General features: G+C 49.9%; 6 protein-coding genes and 1 non-coding gene across 7 annotated transcripts; 3 read left to right on the top strand and 4 right to left on the bottom strand.

Annotated features, from left to right (window-relative positions):
- Positions 1–5,781: 5,781 nt before the first annotated feature.
- BKA67DRAFT_652885 (uncharacterized protein) lies at positions 5,782–6,817 on the bottom strand (the record flags this gene model as incomplete). Its single annotated transcript, XM_046106245.1, has 2 exons — positions 5,782–6,723; positions 6,803–6,817. The coding sequence occupies 2 exons, from the start codon at positions 6,815–6,817 to the stop codon at positions 5,782–5,784; spliced, it is 957 nt and encodes a 318-aa protein (XP_045963793.1).
- Positions 6,818–9,230: 2,413 nt separating this feature from the next.
- On the bottom strand, positions 9,231–10,030 carry BKA67DRAFT_529801 (uncharacterized protein; the record flags this gene model as incomplete). Its single annotated transcript, XM_046099134.1, has 2 exons — positions 9,231–9,928; positions 9,991–10,030. 2 exons carry the CDS (start codon positions 10,028–10,030, stop codon positions 9,231–9,233), a joined length of 738 nt encoding a protein of 245 aa, XP_045963792.1.
- A 766-nt stretch (positions 10,031–10,796) lies between these two features.
- On the bottom strand, positions 10,797–10,889 carry BKA67DRAFT_t9. Its single transcript has one exon. It is a non-coding gene; the product is annotated as a tRNA-Gln (tRNA).
- A 413-nt stretch (positions 10,890–11,302) lies between these two features.
- Positions 11,303–12,390, top strand: BKA67DRAFT_652883 (deoxyhypusine hydroxylase; the record flags this gene model as incomplete). The annotated part of the gene is made up of 2 exons (XM_046106244.1): positions 11,303–11,775; positions 11,874–12,390. The coding sequence occupies 2 exons, from the start codon at positions 11,303–11,305 to the stop codon at positions 12,388–12,390; spliced, it is 990 nt and encodes a 329-aa protein (XP_045963791.1).
- A 179-nt stretch (positions 12,391–12,569) lies between these two features.
- BKA67DRAFT_652882 (transcription factor S-II) lies at positions 12,570–13,001 on the bottom strand (the record flags this gene model as incomplete). The annotated part of the gene is made up of 2 exons (XM_046106243.1): positions 12,570–12,820; positions 12,887–13,001. 2 exons carry the CDS (start codon positions 12,999–13,001, stop codon positions 12,570–12,572), a joined length of 366 nt encoding a protein of 121 aa, XP_045963790.1.
- Positions 13,002–13,516: 515 nt separating this feature from the next.
- Positions 13,517–14,665, top strand: BKA67DRAFT_545280 (uncharacterized protein). Its single transcript, XM_046101320.1, has 2 exons — positions 13,517–14,172; positions 14,342–14,665. Exons 1-2 carry the CDS (start codon positions 13,971–13,973, stop codon positions 14,524–14,526), a joined length of 387 nt encoding a protein of 128 aa, XP_045963789.1. The 5' UTR covers positions 13,517–13,970; the 3' UTR covers positions 14,527–14,665.
- Positions 14,666–14,735: 70 nt separating this feature from the next.
- On the top strand, positions 14,736–20,036 carry BKA67DRAFT_509439 (sister chromatid cohesion C-terminus-domain-containing protein; the record flags this gene model as incomplete). Its single annotated transcript, XM_046097240.1, has 2 exons — positions 14,736–15,119; positions 15,243–20,036. The coding sequence occupies 2 exons, from the start codon at positions 14,736–14,738 to the stop codon at positions 20,034–20,036; spliced, it is 5,178 nt and encodes a 1,725-aa protein (XP_045963788.1).
- Positions 20,037–21,313: the final 1,277 nt, after the last annotated feature.

The following is a 21,313-nucleotide window of genomic DNA, read 5'->3' as shown; positions in this document are numbered from 1 at the left end:
CTGGTCATTGAAGGATCTTTTGAACTACCCGTGATCAATCTAACAAGTCCGCCAGCATCGTTCAGGCCGGCATTCCGCTTACGAGAGATTGACTGCGCAAAATTTTCAAACCATGTTATTACAGAGGACCTCTTGTGCCTACCGGGAACGACATCTTGCAACTCGGCTTGACCGTGGTCTAAATAAGGTTATGTGGAGCTGGACAAGAGTGAATCATGTCTATGTCTTCTGTTTCGGTTACAACGGGTTTTCGTGCGTTGCCAAGCTCTGTTGATCATAGAAAAAATCAATCAACGAAGTGTGCTGAGAACTGAGCGCATGGTGGAAGCGTATGCTACCGTTTTTGCGATCTGCAAGTAACTATGCGTGGGAAGCGCGTCACAGTGTTAAGGGTTCATTTACTCCCTGCCTTTTCTCAGTGCGGCTATCGTATATGTACAGGGCCCTCTGGCACTAGGTTACACAGATAAGCCGATTCCTTCAGTGCGGTAACTTTGGGATCCATACAGTAGCAGCTTCTGGCCGACAGCCCTCTCTGGAGCAATAGATTGTAGAAGCTACAGTAAGATCAGCAAGGTGGGGGGAGTCGATGTGGGTACGGTACCCGCACTATGAAGGTACTACGTATACCTCTCCGATTTATACTCGGTCTTGCAACAGAACCAAAGAGTCCCTGCTGCGTAGGCCCTGTTGTTGACGTGTCAATTGTTAGGTTATTCCAGCTTCGTCGGCAGACCTGAGCTACTCATTCACTATATTCGGCGAGTCGGTTAACTAAATTTCGGGTGACAGATGGTGGGGTATCTGTTAGTCGCCGAAGACGTCAACCCATCTTGGATTGCATCAAGGGAGTCTGTCGGCGTTTTTGCTTCTGACCAGGAATCCAGTCCATCGTATGCTTTTCTTCGGCTCTGGATGCATCTGGTGCGTCATTGCCATGCACACCAGACTGGCTGCATATTTCTTTCTCGGACAGCCTGACCCAGCTCGCATCTAGAAGGACCCGACATCTACCCAGGCGCCTCATGGAATGAAAAGCATCAGTGTGTATCCAGGATATATGCTTGTTGATTCATGCCACATCACTGTATCGAAGTAAACCTCCAAGTGCTGACAACTCCAAGCTGTATGGTCCCTTTGAAAAGCTGCGGCACACTTGTAGCGGGGCAATATGGCTGCAGCCTGCAGGGTGCATGAGACGTGGTAATGGCCCAGAAGAATTTGCGGTGTCCACTGTTTGGCGATGACCCCCCGTAGGTAGACCTCGGAGTGAAGCACACATTCAGCTCCGCTACGATCTCATCAAGCATTGAGCGGGCTTATGGTAGTTACTATCTTGCGAGAAGCTTCTAGCTATATCTGTGGAGATTTGTTACACCAAACTGCCCGGTACCCCATCAGCCCTACGAGATCGCTCCATGTAAGATGGCGGTTACCGGGTACCTCGGGGACGAGCCGTTTCTGATGCGCATCCCATGAATCCAGCTTTGAGCGGATATCAGGGTAGCTATAGTAAGCATAGAGTGGCACGATCCCCCAGCTGCGTCCGCTTTCTAGTCTCGTCGGCGTGATCTGCGGCCCCCACGAGACCCTAGGTCTTCTGCCGTGTCAGCGATCAGGCTTGGATTTGCCGCCCCTTTAGCTGCAGATAATGGGTACTGTGTTCGTCCCACGTTGTACAGCACGTCGATCAGCAGCGGTTGATGTGACAGCATCGATGTCAGCCACACTACCGGTCACGTTTGAGACGGACCATCACCTTTCGAGACACCTACTATACGTATAGGGGGGGGTTTTTTTTTGGGGCAAACAAAGAAACTAATACCCACAATACACGGCTCATGGTGCGCTTCGGTTTCTGACCGGTTGGGCTAGCGTCGCAATCCGACCGTGGTGAATTTGTTGACCGGTGTAACTCTATCACAAACGCCCGAAGCGCTTATACAGCATATCAATAGCCAAGCCGGCAGATAGCTAAGACATGAACGAGACCTTCCACCTCTATGAGCTAAGGTTCTCTTCCTATTTGGCAGCATTCTTTTGGGCTAGCCCAATCGGAAGGCGGCTTGGCGGTCTCGCAGTCCGTATGGTGTTACCCAATGACGCTCGAAAGGCTTAAACAAGACGAGCAGTGCATCAAAAAGCTCATCCCACCAATAAAGGCACTAACCCAGTCTAGTATCCACACACCTGTGCAGTTATTTGCAGCATGCTTGCTTCAGCGACGATGCACCAAGGAGGAATCAACAGTACATAATTACTGTAGCGGACGGTCGGGTTTGACACGGCCATGGCGGATCTCGACTTACCAACGAACCAAAGACAAGGGGGCTGGGGCGCAGGGGGTATCATTACTTCATCGAGATATGTAAATAGTTACTTGAGTGGAAAGCCAACTTGCTCAATTCGACAAATAGCTTCCATCCTCGCTTTGATTGCCCATGCCAGGCGTTCGTGATCTCGATCCCAACTGCACATAGCACGTGGTGCTAGTTGCGAGATGAGCATTGCGATTTCTCCTCATTCCCTGTGGAAGAATCCTGCCACTCCGATCACTAGGACCATCGTTTGTTATTTGGTCGCCGCCACGCTCATCGAATCAAATCACGGTACATTGGCTTTCGTCTTTGCTAATGTACGTCCGATTTCCCCCTTGCATCATGTCAGATGACAAATGAACAGGGGAATCGAGGGACGTGCAATCACGGTCCGGAGTAGCGGCTCTTGAGGGAAGGGAACCAACGAACTCATTTTCGACTGCGCCGCCGGGTCTGTATTTTGGCTTTTGTTTATGGAATCCTGCCACACCGCCCAGCGGCTCTGAACGGAGGTCTTGTTACCAGCTCACGTGTCGTCTTATCAATCAACGATTATTCCCCAGTGGCTTGCCAAGGCTCCAAATGGTTTTTGTTTTTGCTTTTGGCACGGCTATTGAGAATATGCTATGCTCGTGTAGACAGTACCCATCTTATATGTATGACTGTGATTGTAATTAAAGTCCTGTACGCCAGCAATGCCATCATGACGGGTAACCAGTTACTTCTTTCTACCTCCAAGATCAGTATTATTTTCCCTGGATAATATTCCAGAACCTCCTGCCGGCAGCGCTGGAGATCCGAGGACATGCTTCAATATACAACATGAACACTGGCCAGTGGTGACTGGCGAAACCGCACCCATGTTCGAAAGGTGCCAGTGTAGTTGATTATGGTCACACAAGCTGCAGAGTCGTGTTAGCAGATCACTTGGTTCATGAGGTATAGTTGGTAGTACTGATCAATTCTGATTTATTGTTCGCCGCAAAACAAATACATTGGTCCGGGAAGTGTGCGTGTCCAAACACCATCTAAGCTGAGGTTTATGTATCGAGTATTATGACAGTATTTCTGATGCTTCTATATTGGAGACAAGCTAAGCCCATTGAATGTTGCGAAACATTGTCCTTCGAGAACAGATAGCCTCTGGCTCTGGAAAACTACAGCTGCGCGCGAAATTCTTCATTGGAAAACAAATATAACTCGGTTTGTTCCGAGGCAAACAGTTGCAAGCGTACCGTTAGGAGTTAGAATATGTATCATCTCAGAGGAAGGATCTGCATGTTTAGGTTGTTTCGATCGAATTAATTTTCAGAAGACAGCTTGTTTTCATTCCTGACGAGTATCGATTGAACAAAGATTAAAATATCCTTACGTTTGGCCGTACTGGCTTCGAGGCACTGCTGACACCATCACCAACGTTGCAGTTGATATTTTTCTCATTTTCTGCTTTTCCTTCCTTCAGGCGATGAACTATCTTCATTGATGGACCTCTTCCATGAAGAATAGATGCAACTTCACTAGGCATGAGTGCTTTGGCTGCAACTATATCAAAAGACCACAACTGACTTTGCCCGCTGTCAGCTCATGCAGAATGGCTTGGAGATACACATCCATTAGCACTGCGTCCAATTTGATACATATTACTATCTCGTGCCCAAATATCCTTAACGAGAAAAATTGCGCACAAAAACAATATACTCAAACCCCACTCGTTGCAATAATAGAAAGGTAATGGGCTGATTGGAATGAAACCGTGGCAAGAAGCCCTGAGCCAATGCATTATATAACTGAAGAAGATCAGGTATCCAGTGGACTTTGAACCACTTCTTCGTCTTCGCGCCTTTCAAATTACCCTTTAGTGAACTTGGAGTAATTGCTGCGCTCGTTACGGATACGCGGATAACGTACCCTAGCAGTTCCATTATGTCGATTACCACAGAGCTTTTGGAGATCCTCACATAGGTCGGGATCTACTTGTGATCGTAGTACCAAAATTCATCAGCGTAATAGGCTGCCCAATTCTCTATAGCTGAGTAACTATTGAGAGCCTCTTATTTCCCGGCCAAAGTAAACCCTCAAACCTCGGTGATATAGAATCAAGAGGTTTACTCCGTCCAGGATCGAGTAGACCCGAAGCTCTTGAGGTTCTTCACAGCATGTGAACGCATCTATCTGATAGACATCGAGTCACCAAGTGCCCCGTTTCAGCTGGCTCTTATACAACTCGTAGATGGGAACGCTCCAGTTCAGCAGCTCCGTCAACTGGATACGGGCCTGTACCGCGGCTACCCATCGCAACAGACCACTAGTAGTATTACCAAGCTCAACAGCATCGCGGCTCCACGGCGGGGATTCATCGTTCGCTGTGTACCGCCCAAGTTTGAGTCTAGAACAGACGAGCCTTTGGAAATTGTGCCCATCACCTGTCGTGGTCGTCGCGGAATTCGAGTGTAGACTTGGCAAAACGATGTTCTCGAAAATGATAGAGTACTGAATCGTCAGACCCCATTCGTGGAGAAAGCCCCCCTAGAGCCTTTGTTTCTAGAGATCGTGCACGATTTGTCGTTCCGCAGATGTCATTCGCGAGGATCCCCCATTGATATGATGAAGCCAGTACATTCGGATTTCTCATGCGTTCCCAGTGCCACAATATGGCCTCGGGTTAGCGGCCATGACGAAGGCAGTTATCGAGCTTTCCTATCGTTTCGGTGTTCACAAGCTTCTGACCGTGAGGCCCACAGAACGGGTACTCCAACGTGGTATATGTAGCCTAGGGCCATCTTTGGCCGGTTGGCATTTTCGTTTTCCCCCTACGAAAGTCTTTTCTGGCCTGGAATGTATGCGAGCATGCCAAGGTTACTCGGAAGCTGGAGTTTCTTGTATATTGGACTGTCAATCGCAATCGGCCTCAGTTCGCAGAGGATCGCACAAAGCTTGAAGTGAAACGTTTAATGGATTTGAGCATAGAGAGGATGGGCTTGGATACACACGAAATTATTTCAAAGTTCAGGAATTCTCGGAGGAAGTCCGGGGAGCATGGAATGTCACTAGTCGCTTGGGATTCGCCAGTTCTACCCCTGGACGACACCATCTTACCTAAGATCTTGAGAATTCTTTTCGCTAAAATTCGCACAAAAGATACAATAGCGTCGAGATCAAAGAAACTCTTACACCTATGAAGACCATCATCAACTAAAGTAGAATGTTTCATGGTCGTCTTCAGCGAGCCTAGAAAAATGATGTTGTCCCTTTGCAAATTCGGATTGCATAGATGAAATATTAGCTTTGAGTATGCACTAGACAGACTTTACAAGTAAAGCGCCAGCGCTTTCTATTGAATAATCTGCGCCGTTTGGCTCTTAATGAGTTATGGACATTATCAATATACATCAGAGGGATCGGTATAACAGGCAGTCGGGTCGATGCCGGCCTCATCGCTAAGTTATGCAGCGTGCTGAAAATATCAGAAGCCCCTCCCATGGTACTCGCTTTCTTCCATACTTTCGTCAAAATTGTCTATTTGTGATGACTCGTGAGACACCGTCGGTAGTACATCATGGTTGAGCATCCCCCTACTGCCGGAGGTTGACCCTGATCCCAAACCCGAATGCCAATGAGATGAGAAAGCAGGAGCCTGGTGCTGGGCGTATTGTACATTGTCCAAGTATGTATGGCTATGCGAGATCAGGCTCGTCTGCAATGGAAGTGTGGAGACCGGTGAGATCTGAGACGGTGTGTCGCTCCACATTCCCGTTGGGTCGGATATCGATTGCCGTGCAAGATGCAAGCTCGGTCTTTGAACTGGTGTGTTCAAAGTCATACCGTCCAGATCGAGACTGTTTCTGCTGCTCAAGGCACTATGGTAGGTTTGCGCATCTTCGTCCAGCCTATTCGACCCATAAGTCCGGGATGGAGCGGAATGCCGCAACTCTCCGGTCGGAATAAGAAGCGGCCTACTATTTGAAGGGTCCGCATTCGTTGTATGAAATAGGATACTACTGTGGCGCGAGTCGTCATCGTATCCTGGTGAAATCAATGGGGTGCCCACAGAGTCAAAGCTAGGATGGCGAGGTGCTAAAAGTCGACTGAGGGCTTGTATCACAGATTCCTCGGCAGCGGTGGGTCCCTGGGGTGTGTAACTAACAGCGGTGTTGGATGCCTGGAGGAATGACTCGATTTGGCTGTCAGTAACACCTTGTTCGTTAAGTAGAACTCGAAGTTTCTTGTTCTCGTCAAGAACCCTTCGTGCGGCTTGCTGTATCTCTGCGGATGCCTCAACGCCTTGAAGCTCATAAATTCTGAGCCTTTGTTCCAGGTCCTGGAGATATTCTTTTCGTCGAGCACGAGAACGTCTTTGATTGTCACGAATTCTCGTTAGGTTGGCCTTGTCTTGCGCCTCTCTATCCTGCACACACACGTGTAAGCCTGCTATTCGTGGTGTACACGAGCGTCAAGGAACGCTTTCGAGAGCTGTGGTTACTCACCGTTGGCTCAGACATGTTCGGGACTCAGTCTTGATCGCACAGAACACAGATGTCATTGATCTAAGGACCGATGAGCAGTGAAATGTAAAATAGTCTTTGTCGACATGAGCAAGAAAAGTAGCTGTGAGTCTCCCTAGAAGCTTGGAATGACTATGAGTGTATGGATTACGATGGTGGGTTGTATGAACGTCAATGTGGGAAAAGTTTCAGACTTTAAGCGAAACCCTGAATAGTACATGTTGGGTATCTGAATGCGCTGGACATAACAGCGCAACCTACCTACGGGGTGCCTGTACAGAGCCGCAGTACCACGGACCGTAAAAGCAACGAGTGGCTTTGCAATGAATGCAATGTGGCACCGATTTGCTTGGGTTGAGATTGAAGTCACAAAGTCTTGCCATGTAGAACGAGTCAGGTGGCCGGACTATTGTTGAGTTGGAGTCGATAGCTGACAGATGCAGACCATACGTTCAGCTCGAGTTTGCAAATATGCCGTTCCTAGTTGGCCAGGAATATACGAATTAAAGTATACTGTCTCTGAGTATTTGAGCATGAGTGGCTAATGGTATACAGACTATGGCGATCCCCATCAAAGATTGATCAATTAAGATTGCTTCGCAGAGCGGTGGCCAACGACGCCCGCAAACGGCCGAATGAGAACAATCGATCTCTGGAGACGATGCGCGAACAATGCTGAGAAGAAGGGATTTAGTAATCAATAGTCATGACCACCCGAGATCATCGTCTTAGGTTAGATGTTGCTTGAGTCCGGCTTGCCAGGAAGGCGGCTCAGATGATCTTCACTGCACCGAAGCTCGGAGAAGTGCGTACGAGCCACGGGCCTACCGTTCAAAGGGGCCATGGCAAGTTTGGGACTGTCCCATTTGTAAGACCTGCAGTGATTTCCGCGGTTCGAGCATGTGTGGGTGAGAGCACAACTTCCACCGGAACCCAAGCGAAGTGCTAGCCTAGTATGGCCATGCAAGCGTGGGCCGTCAATATGGCCGTCTGGAGCTTCGAGGATTGCAAAGGTGCAGAGAAGAATTGCTTGGCATTGGTGTCGTTGAATTTGCGTTTCCATTGCGGGTGGGCAAGCAACGGGGCACAGACGGGAGGACCCTTTGAAAAGATTTGAAAGTCACCCTGGCATGGCTTGTAATTGGTGAGAGGGCTCGCATTAGTTGCCGCGTAGCCCGTAGCACCACCAACGAATCATTCTCGGGACTTGATACTTTACGTGTAATTGCCCTCCAGAAACCGAGCAACAACCTGCTTGCAGAGAATCGATGAGCTCATGCGCGCTATTGTTTCCATGGTCTCGGAAGGCTGGACAACCGTGCAGCTTTAATCGGCGAGCTCGCGCATCTGCCCGATCTAGATCGATCAATCGTCTTTGCATGGGGCCCTATATGAGATCTGTAGGGCTGATATCTCCGTCATGTGTTGTTCATATGCCTGGAAAGTACAGTACATCCAACGAGTACTTACAGTAGATAGCCGTAGATCAGACAGTCCACGACCCATTGCAGTTGCTTGTCCAGCGTGTCTAATGCCGGCGGTGTTGCTGCACCAATATTGCGCCCACCGCCTTCGCTAGTTCGCTGTCCCCGAGGTGATGGTTCGGTTAGCAGTTGAACCCTCACCCAGTTGCTGGCAGCACAATCCTGGAAACTCGGGGCCGCTAGTGTACATCGGTATGCTGTGCCTATGTAGTGACGCGGACGCCAAGGGCAGCCACGATCTCCATCGCCGATCTCAACTCGATACGGGCAAAGGACCTGGTGGCCCAGTAGGGCACAAATGCACCATTAGGGGGGAAAGGCATTGCGCAGACCTTTTCTGCAGGAAAAAGGGAATGCACCGACTTGCTTGGATTGGATGCATTTACGCAGTCGTTAAAGATCATCACCGCAGAGTAGATGAGCGGATCTGCTGAACCATAGTAGTTTCCGCTCCGCTTTGTGCCAAGTCCACCTGGCGGCCGGATTCTTTCGCTCCCACACTAACCTAGTCGCAATGTGCAGTGATGATTCACAAATCAACGCAACCTTCCCTGTGCTGAAAAGTTTCGTGTTGCATCCATCTCGGTAACACTGCCGTAGGCCATGCACGCACTGCATCAATGATGGACGAGTACAGGACCCATGGCATGCAAGGTTGGGACCACACAGCCATTCGTATATGCTATTGGAGGCTAAATCAGGCCGTAAAACCGAGACGAAGGTAATCAGGTGGACGTAAAGCCATTCATTAGCACAGACCTGTTGAGTGTTGGTGATAGTCAAGGTGAAGCTGAGAAATCGTAGCGAGAGTACTGTTGCTTCTGGTGCTTGCTTATCTCGACAAGATAATTTGTTCCTTGAAGACTTTTGACCCAGTGCACTGCCACACCTGTCCTTCCGATTGCGGCAAACTTGACAAACCCAGTTCATGGACTCAACCTTTCCAAGCTCCACTCGTTCTTGCCTTCTGCCTTGCTCTCATACACAAAGCGATCATGTAAACGGCTCTCTCGACCCTGCCAGAATTCCACTGACTCTGGCACAATTCTTAAACCGCCCCAAAACTCTGGGACTGGAATCTTGTCCTCATTCTTAAACCTCTCCTCGGATTCCGCAACCCAGCCTTCTAGCTGCTTCCTTCCATCATCACCCTCGCCCTCCGGCTGTAATACCTGACTCTGCCGGCTCGACCAAGCGCCAATACGACTCCCGCGTGCCCTGGTATCGTAGTACTTCTGGCTTTCTTCGCTTGTCAGTCTACTTGCCTTGCCCTCGATTCTGACCTGTCGCTCCATGCTCTCCCACCAAAAAGTCAGACTGGCCCACGGATTTGTCGCCAGATCTGCTGCTTTTTTGCTGGTCCCAAAATTGCTGTACACCACGAAGCCTTTGTCGTCGAGCTCCTTGAGGTAAACCATACGCGCGCTCACGCGGCCGGACGGGAGGGATGCCGTGGAAAGTGTGCATGTCTCGGGATGCGCCACGCCGGACGAGGCGTGCTGTGCATTCGCAAACCAAGTGTGAAATTGGCGGATGGGAGACGATGGATCCAGATCGGGGCGAGTCAGATGCCCCTTGGTAAACTGCTCTGCTTGACCATGAGCAGCTTGGCCAGCTGGTGCAACTACAGTAATCTTGTGAGTCTCTTTCTTGTCTGCTTGTGAGGGGCTGCAACGGGGCACCTACAGATGAGTTTCGAGGTGTCTTTTGCGGCGTGGAGAGCCATCATGGATGTTGACCTGAGAAATGGACTCAATGTAGGCTGCATTCAGTTGGTGATTGAGTTGATTGCTCGACTATGTATGTGGCTGTAGCAGGGAAAAGGTTGTAATGTTACTCGAGTATACATAGATAGGCCCACAAACGAACGACGACAGGTGACTCAGGTGCATGACGCATACCACTCACTAATTACCTGCGGAATGTGGAGCCCACTCTGGTTACTCTACGGGTGATTATTGCTTTCTGTAAGTGCATGCATGCTCAAGACAATTCTACACACTAGCTCGATTATGTCGTTGTGATGAAGAGGAGCCTTGAATCACCATACGCTGAGCAGTATGCAGAGTATTGGAACCAGAAAAGACTGGTGGAACCCGGCGACCCTCCAGTATTGCAATTGTGTCACAAACCTTTTTCTCTTTTTGTTGGTGAGCACTGGACTATTCTGCGCTCGAAGTACTAAATGAAATTTCGCTCGAAGCGCATCGTTCAACAACAACTCGTAGCGAGTGATTTCAATTTAGCGACAAAACTAGTTGGAAGAACCAAGTTTTCTTTTTTCTCTCTGTCTAATATAGTCGTGGTATATAGTATATTATAAATTGCAAATGACGAATGCAGGTCGAGGAGGATGTAAACAAAGGGTCGGTTAGTCCCGTCTCAGTGGTGAATGAGTACTAAACGTACATCATGAACCAGTCAAGACCATGCTTAAGAATAAAAACATATACTAAACTCAACGCCCAAAAAAGAAAGTTCTGAGAAATCTCAGGTCAATCGGGGATTCGAACCCCGGTTACCGGAATGCACGAGTGAATGCATTACTCAGAATCCGATGTGATAACCAGCTACACTAATCGACCGGATGTTAGATCCGTCAGATCTTGGAATTTGTGCTTGAATTTGCGCTCATGATCGTTGCGCAGCACAAACAGCACTTCCAATGCGTGATTCGATGTAGATCTGTTAGCGTGTCTGGGGGTTTCTCGAGCGGTCACCGGCGTTATACTCTTGCTTCGTTAGCTGGTTCTACTTTGATCTTGACGATAAGATAAGATACTTCTGCCCCTCCATTAAAAAAAAAAAACCAAAAAAAACCCCCCCAAGTTGCAGGCTCCATAGCGGGGGATTCTTGAGACAAATGCGCCCCCGATCTTTCAGGCACAAGCTAGATCTCGTTGCTCTAGGTCTAAATCGCACAATCTCTAACTCAACACACAACAGTCTCGTCAAACGACATTTCTGTAGCAGAGATACAGTAAGCAGTCTTGCCAAAATGACCGTAGACGCCCATGCAACAACGACTGCAAGCCTGCGCGAGTCCCTGTGCTCCGAGGCCACCCCGCTCCCCCTGCGTTTCCGGGCGCTCTTCTCGCTCAAGCACATCGCAAGGCACGCCGCTACGCCTGCCGAGTCCCAAGAGGCCATCGATGCCATTGCCGCCGGCTTCGCATCTCCCTCGGCACTGTTGAAGCATGAGCTCGCCTACTGTCTTGGTCAATCCGGTAATCCGGTCGCTGCGAAGCCGTTGCGCGTCGTGCTCTCAGATTTACACGAGGACACCATGTGCCGACATGAGGCTGCCGAGGCACTGGGCGCTCTGGGCGATCTGGACAGCTTGACACTTCTAAAGGAATTCAGAGACAAGGAGGGCGAGGATGTAGTCATTACTGAGACGTGCGAGCTTGCCATTGATCGCATTGAGTGGGAGAACTCAGAGGAGAGAAAGAGAGAGAAGTTGCGCCAAAGGTTTGTACAGGCCCGATATGATTGATTGTTGTCTATTCACAAAAGCCTCCAAAGTGGTACTTACTTCCCTGCTTTGTACACGTAATAACATCAAGTAGTGATTTTGCGTCTGTCGACCCTGCCCCTCCCATGGCCGAGTCATCACAGACGGTGGAAGAGCTCGAGAAGACTCTCATGGACACAAGCGCACCTCTTTTCCTACGATACAGAGCAATGTTTGCCCTGCGCGACCTCGCGTCGCCTCCCGATCTACCTACAGCCGTGCCTGCAGTCCACGCTCTTGCCAAGGGTCTCGCAGACTCGTCTGCCCTCTTCCGCCACGAGATCGCATTCGTCTTTGGTCAACTATCACACCCCGCATCGATCCCTGCCCTGACCGAAGCTTTGAGCAACACGGAGGAGGCCAGCATGGTCCGCCACGAAGCTGCTGAGGCACTTGGTAGTCTGGGCGAGGAGGAGGGCGTCGAGGAGGTGCTCAGGCGCTTCCTTCACGACAAGGAGAAGGTCGTGCGCGAGTCTGTCATCGTCGCACTGGACATGGTGGATTACGAGCAAAGTGGCCAAGCCGAATATGCTCTGATCCCCGAGGCGGCCAAGGCCGCAACGGCGGCATGAACGAGGTGATTGGTTGATTGATTGATTTGGACCAAGGTCGGTCGGCGTTTGAGCGTTGTATGATATCAGGCATCAAAAATAGAGATTGGCAGTGCATTTATGGTTTTGAATTGGGTATCTGGTCGTTTGGTCGTAGCTGAATATAGTTGCTGCCGCATCCTCCACCAAAAGCAGCGCTTTCAGTTGTTTTGACTCCATTTGTGACCACACTCGCATGTGTAGAAGTTAGTTGCGCCCTCATCGGCACTACGTAGTTGCACGCTGGTGAATCTGACTTCTTTCCGACCACACTTCTCGCAGGTCTCTTGGATCAAGGCCTCAGTCTGGACCTTGTATCGCTCAACAGTCTGCGTGGTAGATAGCTTTTCGCGGAGTAGGGAAGGAAAGTCGGTGGGCTTGCTCTTCGTGATGATAGTTCCAAAATGCGAGTCTGACAGGAAAGGTGTGTCAGTATCGTCGACAGTCATGTATGGGATCGACGATCAACTGGGCATACCTCGGTTCTCAGCATCGCAGCACTCGCACTTCAAGATGTTCTTCGCATTGCCTCTGGAGGCAGGCAGAAGGTTGCCGCAGTCCTTGCAAAAGACCAAGGAACCGATAGAGGTCATTTTGAGGCTAGATGCGGGTGCTGAGAGGCCGTATCTTGTGCTTGGACGGAATGTGCTTGAATTGTGAATGCGAGGGAGCGACTATAAGTACTCAAAAAAGTTTTGGCAACCAGTCTCCAAAAGTTCGGGCTCCGGCTGTTTAGGAGATCATTATGCCTATCCTTGTCTTATCGGCCGGAACTTTCAAGAAACCACTGACAAGGAGCTCTCTCTGTACAAGCACCCGCACTGACCCCTAGCTTATTAATAAATCCTCCACTGAGGAGTTTACCAAACAGTACCAAGTACGCAACGTCAGGGGGTGGTCCAGAGTGCTACATACCTACATACAGCACGCCTACAAGTATGTATGGCATCTCAGGCATGTGCGACTGCCATGTAGATACCTAACCTAGGCTAGATTAGATACCTACATAGACTAAGGTTTAGGTTACATAGTACCATCTTGAGCCCGTGTTCATTACAGTGCCCCGTGCGGCGTACGTACGAACGTACGTACAAGTAAGTATGTTTAGGCATGATTTCTACACAGTACTAGCGCTAGCGCAAGGCTGTCGCAACTTCCCTTGGTCGAATCTTGTGGTGTCTTGTCTTCCTCGGAATGTCCTGGGTTTGCCAAAGAGCAGTCCAACTCCAAACCTCCAGCTTACGGCTTCACCTGCATTGGCGGCCCTGGCCCCTCCATCCAAACACCGTACGAGCGGAATAATAAGCCTGGCGTACGCGTAAACACGCGAACCATATAATGTGCTCGAAACTTCGCCGTGACATCTAGACACGTCCCATCCCGTCCGACTACCAACCGTAGACAAGACATCCCACCGACGCGCATGGCAAACACAACACCATCTTGCATCACCACAAGGGGAAGAAGGACTACTGCAATGCCCGCCATACTTGCGGCAGGATAAGCTCTTGGTCAATCTACTGAGGAGGGAAGTGCGGGAGGTGTCCCGGGACTCGGAGAAAATGGCGAATCCAAGAGCCGGCGACCAGAATGGCTTTGCGCCGCATTACGAGCAGCAACAGTTCATCGATCCCAGTGCGCTGCAACAACCTCAACCACCTCAGGCCCAGGCCAAGAGGGAGGAGCAGAACCATGCAAGACCGTACACCTTGGACGAGGCGCTACCATATACACCCTTTACCACCATCTTTCCTTTCGAGTCTGGTAAGTGCGACTGCCAACGGCAAACCCAACTTGCGTGCCTTCCTTGCGAAGTTGAAGGCACGCAGTTTCGAAAACGTGCTCCCAGAGCTTTCCAACTTCTCATTCCCCTTCCACTTACTCAAAACCCAACCCTCCGGGCCAGCAATCTTCTGACCTTGGTCATCTGTAGAAATAATCAATAACCCCACCATTGGGTCCGGCCATATCGCACCGCCTGTCCTCGGTCTGGTTTCTCACGAGGATTATGACGCTCTGAACAAGGAGGCAGAGAACCCGAACAGTTCGAGACGACTCGAAGGAAGCTTGGAATATGTACAGAATCTTCTAAAGCCTGAAAAGATTACACTGTTGTGAGTGGATCTGTTTGCTGTTGGCCATGTTCTCTCTCTGCTCCTGGACAGCTGTTGTTTGCACTGTCCAGGACGGCGCGAATAGGGATTGTTTCTGACCACTCATGCTAACACACTGTTTCTTGCAGTAATTTCAAGACCGCACCCAATGTTGGCAAATCAAGCAACGGTTCACACAACAGTCTCACTAACGGGTTGTCGCCTTTTGCACGAATGATCTACGAGAATACCAGCATCGAATTCAGCCATCCAGCCTCAGATACGCCAAAGCCGCAGTTGCGCAATGTCAATGGTGCTGCAATGGCCCCGAAGGTGCCCAAAAAGTCACCGCCCAAGGCCCGAAAGCAGGATTTGGTCAAGGTCGTCAAGCACAACCCAGCTTCGCTCAACGCCCAGGCCGTAGCAAAAAACATTGCCCGCATCGAAGTTCACTTGCCCGCTCGAAAGGATTTGGACGTTGCCGCCGCCATCTACAGCTCGCCAAAACCCGACCCTCAGGATCGCCCTGTGGCGAAATCGGCCACTGCTCAACCCCAGACGATGCCTTTAACAGGTCCTCTGAAAACCCCACAACCAGTACAGGCACATTCCGGACCAGTAGCTGGGAGGCGTCCCAGCATTGAACCTAGCCCAGAAGCAAGCCATCAGGCATATTCCAGACACAACTCCCAATCCAAATCCCAAACTCCATTGGAGGACATCCCACATGTGCCTCCCAAGGACGCTCATCGTTATCAGGCGCCTACGGTTCCTATGGTTCCTAAGTCTCAAATTCGCATCGAGTTGCCAGCTGCAAGCTTCAACGCATCTGAGTACATGGTCGTTGATGATTCCGCAACCGCACCTGCAAATCTTTCCACAAAACGCAGATATGCTCAGCATCAGGGTAATGACGAGCTGCTTGATGGTAATCTTAATAACAGAGACCGAGCAGATGCTCATCTCCGAGAGCTACAGAGATGTCTTCAAGAGATCTGCAACGCGGAACATCTGGCTGTCAGTTCCAAGAGTGCCAACCCCTGGATCTCCATGACTCTGGATGACGAACCCACGATGACCGTTGCAGCCTACAATAGAGTCACAAGGCTGATTTCAAGGACGTTTGAGCTGGACTGCTTTCGAGTGGTGCCTTTTGAGGATCTGGAGAAGATCCAAGAACTCTGTGATCCATCACTAAAACACGCTGACGCCTTGGAGATCAAAATCGATCCATCATGGGGAGAAGTAAGTGTCAATGAATGGCTGAAGCAGTTACCAGATGTCGAAGCTGGCCTCAAGGCCGCGCGGCTGGCCCTTACAATCATGGGCGGAGGCCGCGAAGAGAAGAAGCTTTATTCTGAAGGTTTGATCCAACGAGGACTCAGCCTTTTCAGATCCGTTATGGACGATATTGTTGTGCCCATTGCGGAGATGCGCAATTCGGCTCAAGATGGTTCGTTCAAGTATCTGTCGGCACAGAAGAAAGCCATTGGGGTGATCTTTACGGCTTGCCAGAAGCTTTTTGCTTTGATGACGAACCTGATCTCTGGCATCGATCTTTCAGAAGATGTCATCAACGGCCTGGAGGTTTCATCGTCGCAGCTCATCTTCGTCGACAGTGCACTTTCAGAAAGGGACTCGATAGTTGGCGTACAGAAATTTGACGGACTTCGCTTGGTCGCCATGGACATGCTTTGCCAGATCTTCTTGGCCAATCCATCTCAAAGACAAGGCATTCTGACAGACATCCTAACATCCTTGGAGAAGCTCCCCAAGGCTAAGCAAAGTTCACGACAGTTCAAGCTCTCCGATGGAGGCAGCATTCAGCCGGTCTCGGCATTGATCATGCGACTAGTTCAAGCCAGCGCTGGAAAGATCGAGGGACGCAGTTCGGCTAGCGGTCAGATCATTGAGTCTCTGGAAAGTGCCGAAGATGACAAGGACAAGTCATCTGCAGATCGGAGCAAGCTCTCCAACCAAATTTATCCGGTCAAAACTGATGACCATGCTGCCATGCAGCATGGCGAAGCAATCCAGGAACTGAAGGGCGTTGCTACCCCGCTCTTCGAGACAGCTCGTCGCAACGCTTCGTTCGTGATCAATTTCTTAGTCAAGCGCGCTCAAAAGTCCACCAAGACTGGCGATACACCGTATCGCAACCTCTTGGACAATTTCATGGAAGATTTCAATCTGTGCCTGGATTCACCGGACTGGCCCGCTGCAGAGCTACTTCTGCGAACCTCAATGATCATGATGCTGGAACTTCTGAAGGGCGAGAAAACTGCCGCGCCTGCAAAGAACATGGCCCTGGAACTCTTAGGGAATATGGCTGCTGCAATCTCTAAGTTACGGTCTCATGTTCGTAAGGTTGCCAGCAATTTCGAAGGTAGTGATGCTGATGATCTCGGGCGTTGGCTTGCCGATTTGACATCCATGGTGCTGGAGCGCAGATTCTCGCCAGAGAAGATGATCAGTTGGCTTGGGCCATACCGTGTGGTTCTAGAATACCTTGAGGACCGAGTGAAAGAGGACCCTCACTTAAGAAGTGCCACATCCTATTTGGTTACAGACTGGGCTGTAGAGTTGTGCAATGCTTACAATGAGGAGGGCAGAGAGGAGTCAGAAGAGCAGGATTCTGAGTACGGCCGATCAGCTTTCCGACTACGCAATATGGTGGATGATCGTAGATGGCTCACGAATGAGTACAGTTTCAAATCGGTTGTTGCCAATCACGCTAAGCTCTCCCACTCTATCATATTACTCCGATCCCCCTTCTGCGACTCTTTCCGGGGCATACTAAACATACTGTTGCAATCAATGACTACGGATGCTGCAACAGTCCGCAGTAGAAGTCTCAAAAGTGTCAATTCGGTACTTGATACAGATCCATCCATTCTCGATGGCGATAGCTCCGTCATTGATATGGTTCTACAATGCTCCCATGATCCTTCACCGCAAGTCCGCGACTCCGCTCTCAGCCTCATCGGCAAGTGTATCAGCATGCGACCTGCTCTGGAGGAGAAAATGATACCTACAGTCATTCAACGATTCCTAGACTCCGGTGTTGGAGTGCGAAAACGAGCCATGAAACTGGCGAAGGACATCTATCTTGGCAACGAGAACAAGCAAGTTCGAAGCAACATTTCTAATGGGCTTCTGCATCGTTGCCAAGATCCTGATGAGAGCGTACGCGAATTAGCGCGTCAGATGATCGAAGAGATTTGGATTTCCCCGTTCTACAAGGCAGACGACTCAACTGCGTACAGGCAGTCGTTGACAGATCACATATCTCTCATGATTCAAACTGTGAAGCAAAACAACTCGTCCACCACTGTCGAGAAAGTCTTTCAGGCCATACTGGCGCCGCAGAACAAACTTGCAGACGCCAACGCACAAGTATGCATCCGGCTGGTTGCCAGTATGTTTGATCTCATCCATAATCCGGATTCAGACGACCCATCGATTCCTTCCGGCAAAGATGCGCTTCAGGTATTGATGATATTTGCCAAAGCAGACCCGAAGTTGTTTACATTTGAGCAGATCCGAATGCTGCAACCACGCATTTCAAATGTCGGGTCGAATGAGGATCTTACGAGCTCACGAGCAGTTGTCGCCATCTACCGCAGAGTACTACCCCAGGTGACTACCGTCCATTCGCAATTCCTCGCAGATATTCGGAAGGATTTGATGCCGGCTGTTTCCAAGGTCACAAGAGCGCTTCTGGATGATGTGATCGCTTGCCTGTGGATCGTTAGTGGTCTTCTCGGAACTTCTGAGCATTTAGCCCGCCTCGTCTGCTCCAGCTTGGTTGGCGTACAGAAGATTCGAGCCATGTCTGTCAAAGCTCCTCTTGATCAGCAGAAGACCAGACAGTTTGACCGTTACTCGCTCATTGTTGGGATGGCGGGAAAGCATTGCAACCTCGACAGCCATGAACAATTATTCAAGGCACAATTTTCGAAGTGGTCCGGAGGCCCAGTGTCAAAACTCATGGTTGACGTCCTTGCACCCTTTGCTAGTCCATCGCAGCCAGCTGACGTACGAAAATCTGCTCTTGACGCCATGGGCTTGGTTTGCCAGTCGAATCCTAGGAACTTCGTAGCTGTGAATGTGTACACTACATTTCAGCAAGCGTTTGACGAGCAAAACTCGGCCCTCGAGTCTATGGTCCTCCGCTCCTTCAAAGAGTTCTTGTTTACGGAAGAGCAACGTTCCGAGCTAGCTTCTGCGGCTGTCAAGGATGCCAAGGAGCTTGTTAAAAAAGACTTGAAGGTTATGGGATCGACCAGTTTTGACGATGTCGCGAGTGCCACCACCGTCAGATTCCTCAAAGACATTATCCGGATCACCCTGGCAACACAAGATGAACACGCTTTTCTGGCAACGGAAGTCTTGGCCAGTATCAACCGTCAAGGTCTGGTTCATCCCAAGGAGACTGGGATCACATTTATTACGCTCGAGACTTGCCCTCTTCTCAAAGTATCCGAACTCGCATACCAGGAGCACCGCTCGTTGCATGCGAAGCATGAGACAGTCATAGAGCGTGAATACGCAAAGGCTGTTCAATCTGTTTTTCTGTATCAACGTGACATTATTAAGGACCCTCGTGGTGCCACTACCGACCCTTTCACATCAAAGCTCCATCTCCTGCTTGACGTGCTCAAGATGAGCAAAGGCAAAAATCGAAAGCGGTTCTTTGACAAGCTTATTAGTCAAGTCGAATTCGACCCATCGGCCTTGGATATTAGCCAACCAATACCAGAACATGTCGAATTCTCCCGGTTCATCGTTGAGAATATCGCCTTCTTCGAATTCGCAGCTATAGACGAGCTACAAGCATTAGTCACGAGCATGGAGAAACTAGTGACTAATATCGGAACAGGTATCGCTCAGTCCATTGAGTCGGACGTGTTTCAACTCCGCGTAGACACACTTCTAGCGCCACAACAGCCGATCAATGGGGAGTCTGAGCCTGGTATGCTTGTCGAACCACAAATTGACACCCAGAAGCTTCGTCAACTTACCTCTGGGGCCATGGTTCTGCTCGCGGTTTGGGAAGGACGGACACACCTTCGACGTTTGTATAACCTGAAGGCCAATCGCGATATCAAAGTCAAGGCCGGCGTTAAAGATCCCAACAAAGCTCCCGTGAAATCTCAAGGTGTCACTGGAGACAAGTTTTGGGAGGACATGGATCATATTATGAGCAGTCTGACTACACGAGAGCGTATGATCGAGGGTTGCCGCACTTTCGTCGATCTCATCAACGTGGACAGTGAGGTGAAGGTTGGTGATGATGACGAGGACATGGACGCGGATGGTGACCCAAGGACGCCTGAAGCTGAAGATGATGATGGGGATACAGTGAACGGCGAGACGAGGGGCCGCAAGAGAAAAGCCTCGAACACACCTGGAGGCAAGAAGAAGCGGGCTCGGTCTGATTCAAAAGCCCGTCCCCGCGGGCGACCACGCAAAAACCCTCTTCCTGATGCCGAACCAGGTTCGGAACAGGACGCAGATTTTGACGATTTTTGATCAAAGCAATATCGGAAGAGAACACGTATTGCACATTTGTGGCTGTTTCTGTGCACATATACCGACATGATGTATCCTGGGATTTGCCTTACCCCTGTGCATTGGGCTCGGGTCAATTGTGGCTGTGTCATATAGGACACAGCACCCCTTTTCGTGAGCAGGAAATGCTACTAAGCAGTACACGGATACGGCGTTTGAGGAATTGATTTGATGGGAGTGGACGGTCATGGGAGCGTAGAGTGATCGGGTCTGCTATTTGCGATGATACCTATTTGCTATTGTTTAACACATGTATACTAGGGCCTGGTCACATTCCAGAAATGGAAGCTGCCCGGCTTTATTATGGAGCCCTAGCAGATACATAGAGCTTATGTCGCCAGTAATGAGGGAAAACACCATCCGAGAGATAGTCGTCTACTGTATGGCCTTACTTGTGTCGTATGTAATGGGTTGAACTGATGCGTTTCTCAGACTACACGTATTGATGGAAGCTATAACACTTGTGGTTTAGGAGTAGATAATTAGAAAAACACGTGCTGATTGTGCCAGTATCTCCACCTAAAAGCAATTTCATCCTCTTACAGATTCCTCAAAGCCTATCTCTGATGATCATATTGGGGTCTCGAATGATCAGTGGCAGGATTGTTCAATGGTCCGTTACCAACCTGCCGCCCAGGGGTCTTGCTATCTATCGGCTTCCTCCTAATAAGCTCTGCTAGCGGCGGCGCGAGCTTTCCACCTCCATTGCATCTGCCCAATCATCAAGCTCTCTTTGGAGCTCTACCCAAAGTCACGTTCTGGCGTCCACGTCTGTTTCAATCCCAACCACAAAAATACTTATACACTACTGGGGTCTCTAAGGGGGGGGGAGTTCCCCGCCACGAGCTACCCCGGCCGGTGTCGCGTGCCACCTGGCCTGAAGTGGTTTAGATGATCGCTATAGTGGAGTGCAAGCTCCCCAAAGAGATCGGGGAGCTTGGGACGGTAACTGAAGGTGTGCAAGCTGCTGCTGGTGCGATTGTGATGCCATGAGCAGTGGTGACTAACAGATAGAGTTGTATGACATAAAGCGCAAGAACTGCCGGGGAGCTCTCGCTCATCTGATCCGTCGTGCTTCCCATCCAGTTTATCCTTCCTGCTCTCTCCTTTTTGTTCCTCTTGTCTTCTTTCACTACCAAACACGCAACTGAGTAGTTCCGTGATCCGCAACTTGACCCGCTGGAAGCTGTGCCACTCGCATTTGCTCCCTTGAAACTCTATACCGCCGTGATTTACAA

Source organism: Truncatella angustata (assembly GCF_020726525.1).
Source record: "Truncatella angustata strain MPI-SDFR-AT-0073 chromosome Unknown BKA67scaffold_1, whole genome shotgun sequence".
Taxonomy (NCBI): domain Eukaryota; kingdom Fungi; phylum Ascomycota; class Sordariomycetes; order Amphisphaeriales; family Sporocadaceae; genus Truncatella; species Truncatella angustata.
Note: the sequence above shows the minus strand (reverse complement) of the source record. Positions and strands in the feature narration are given on the sequence as shown.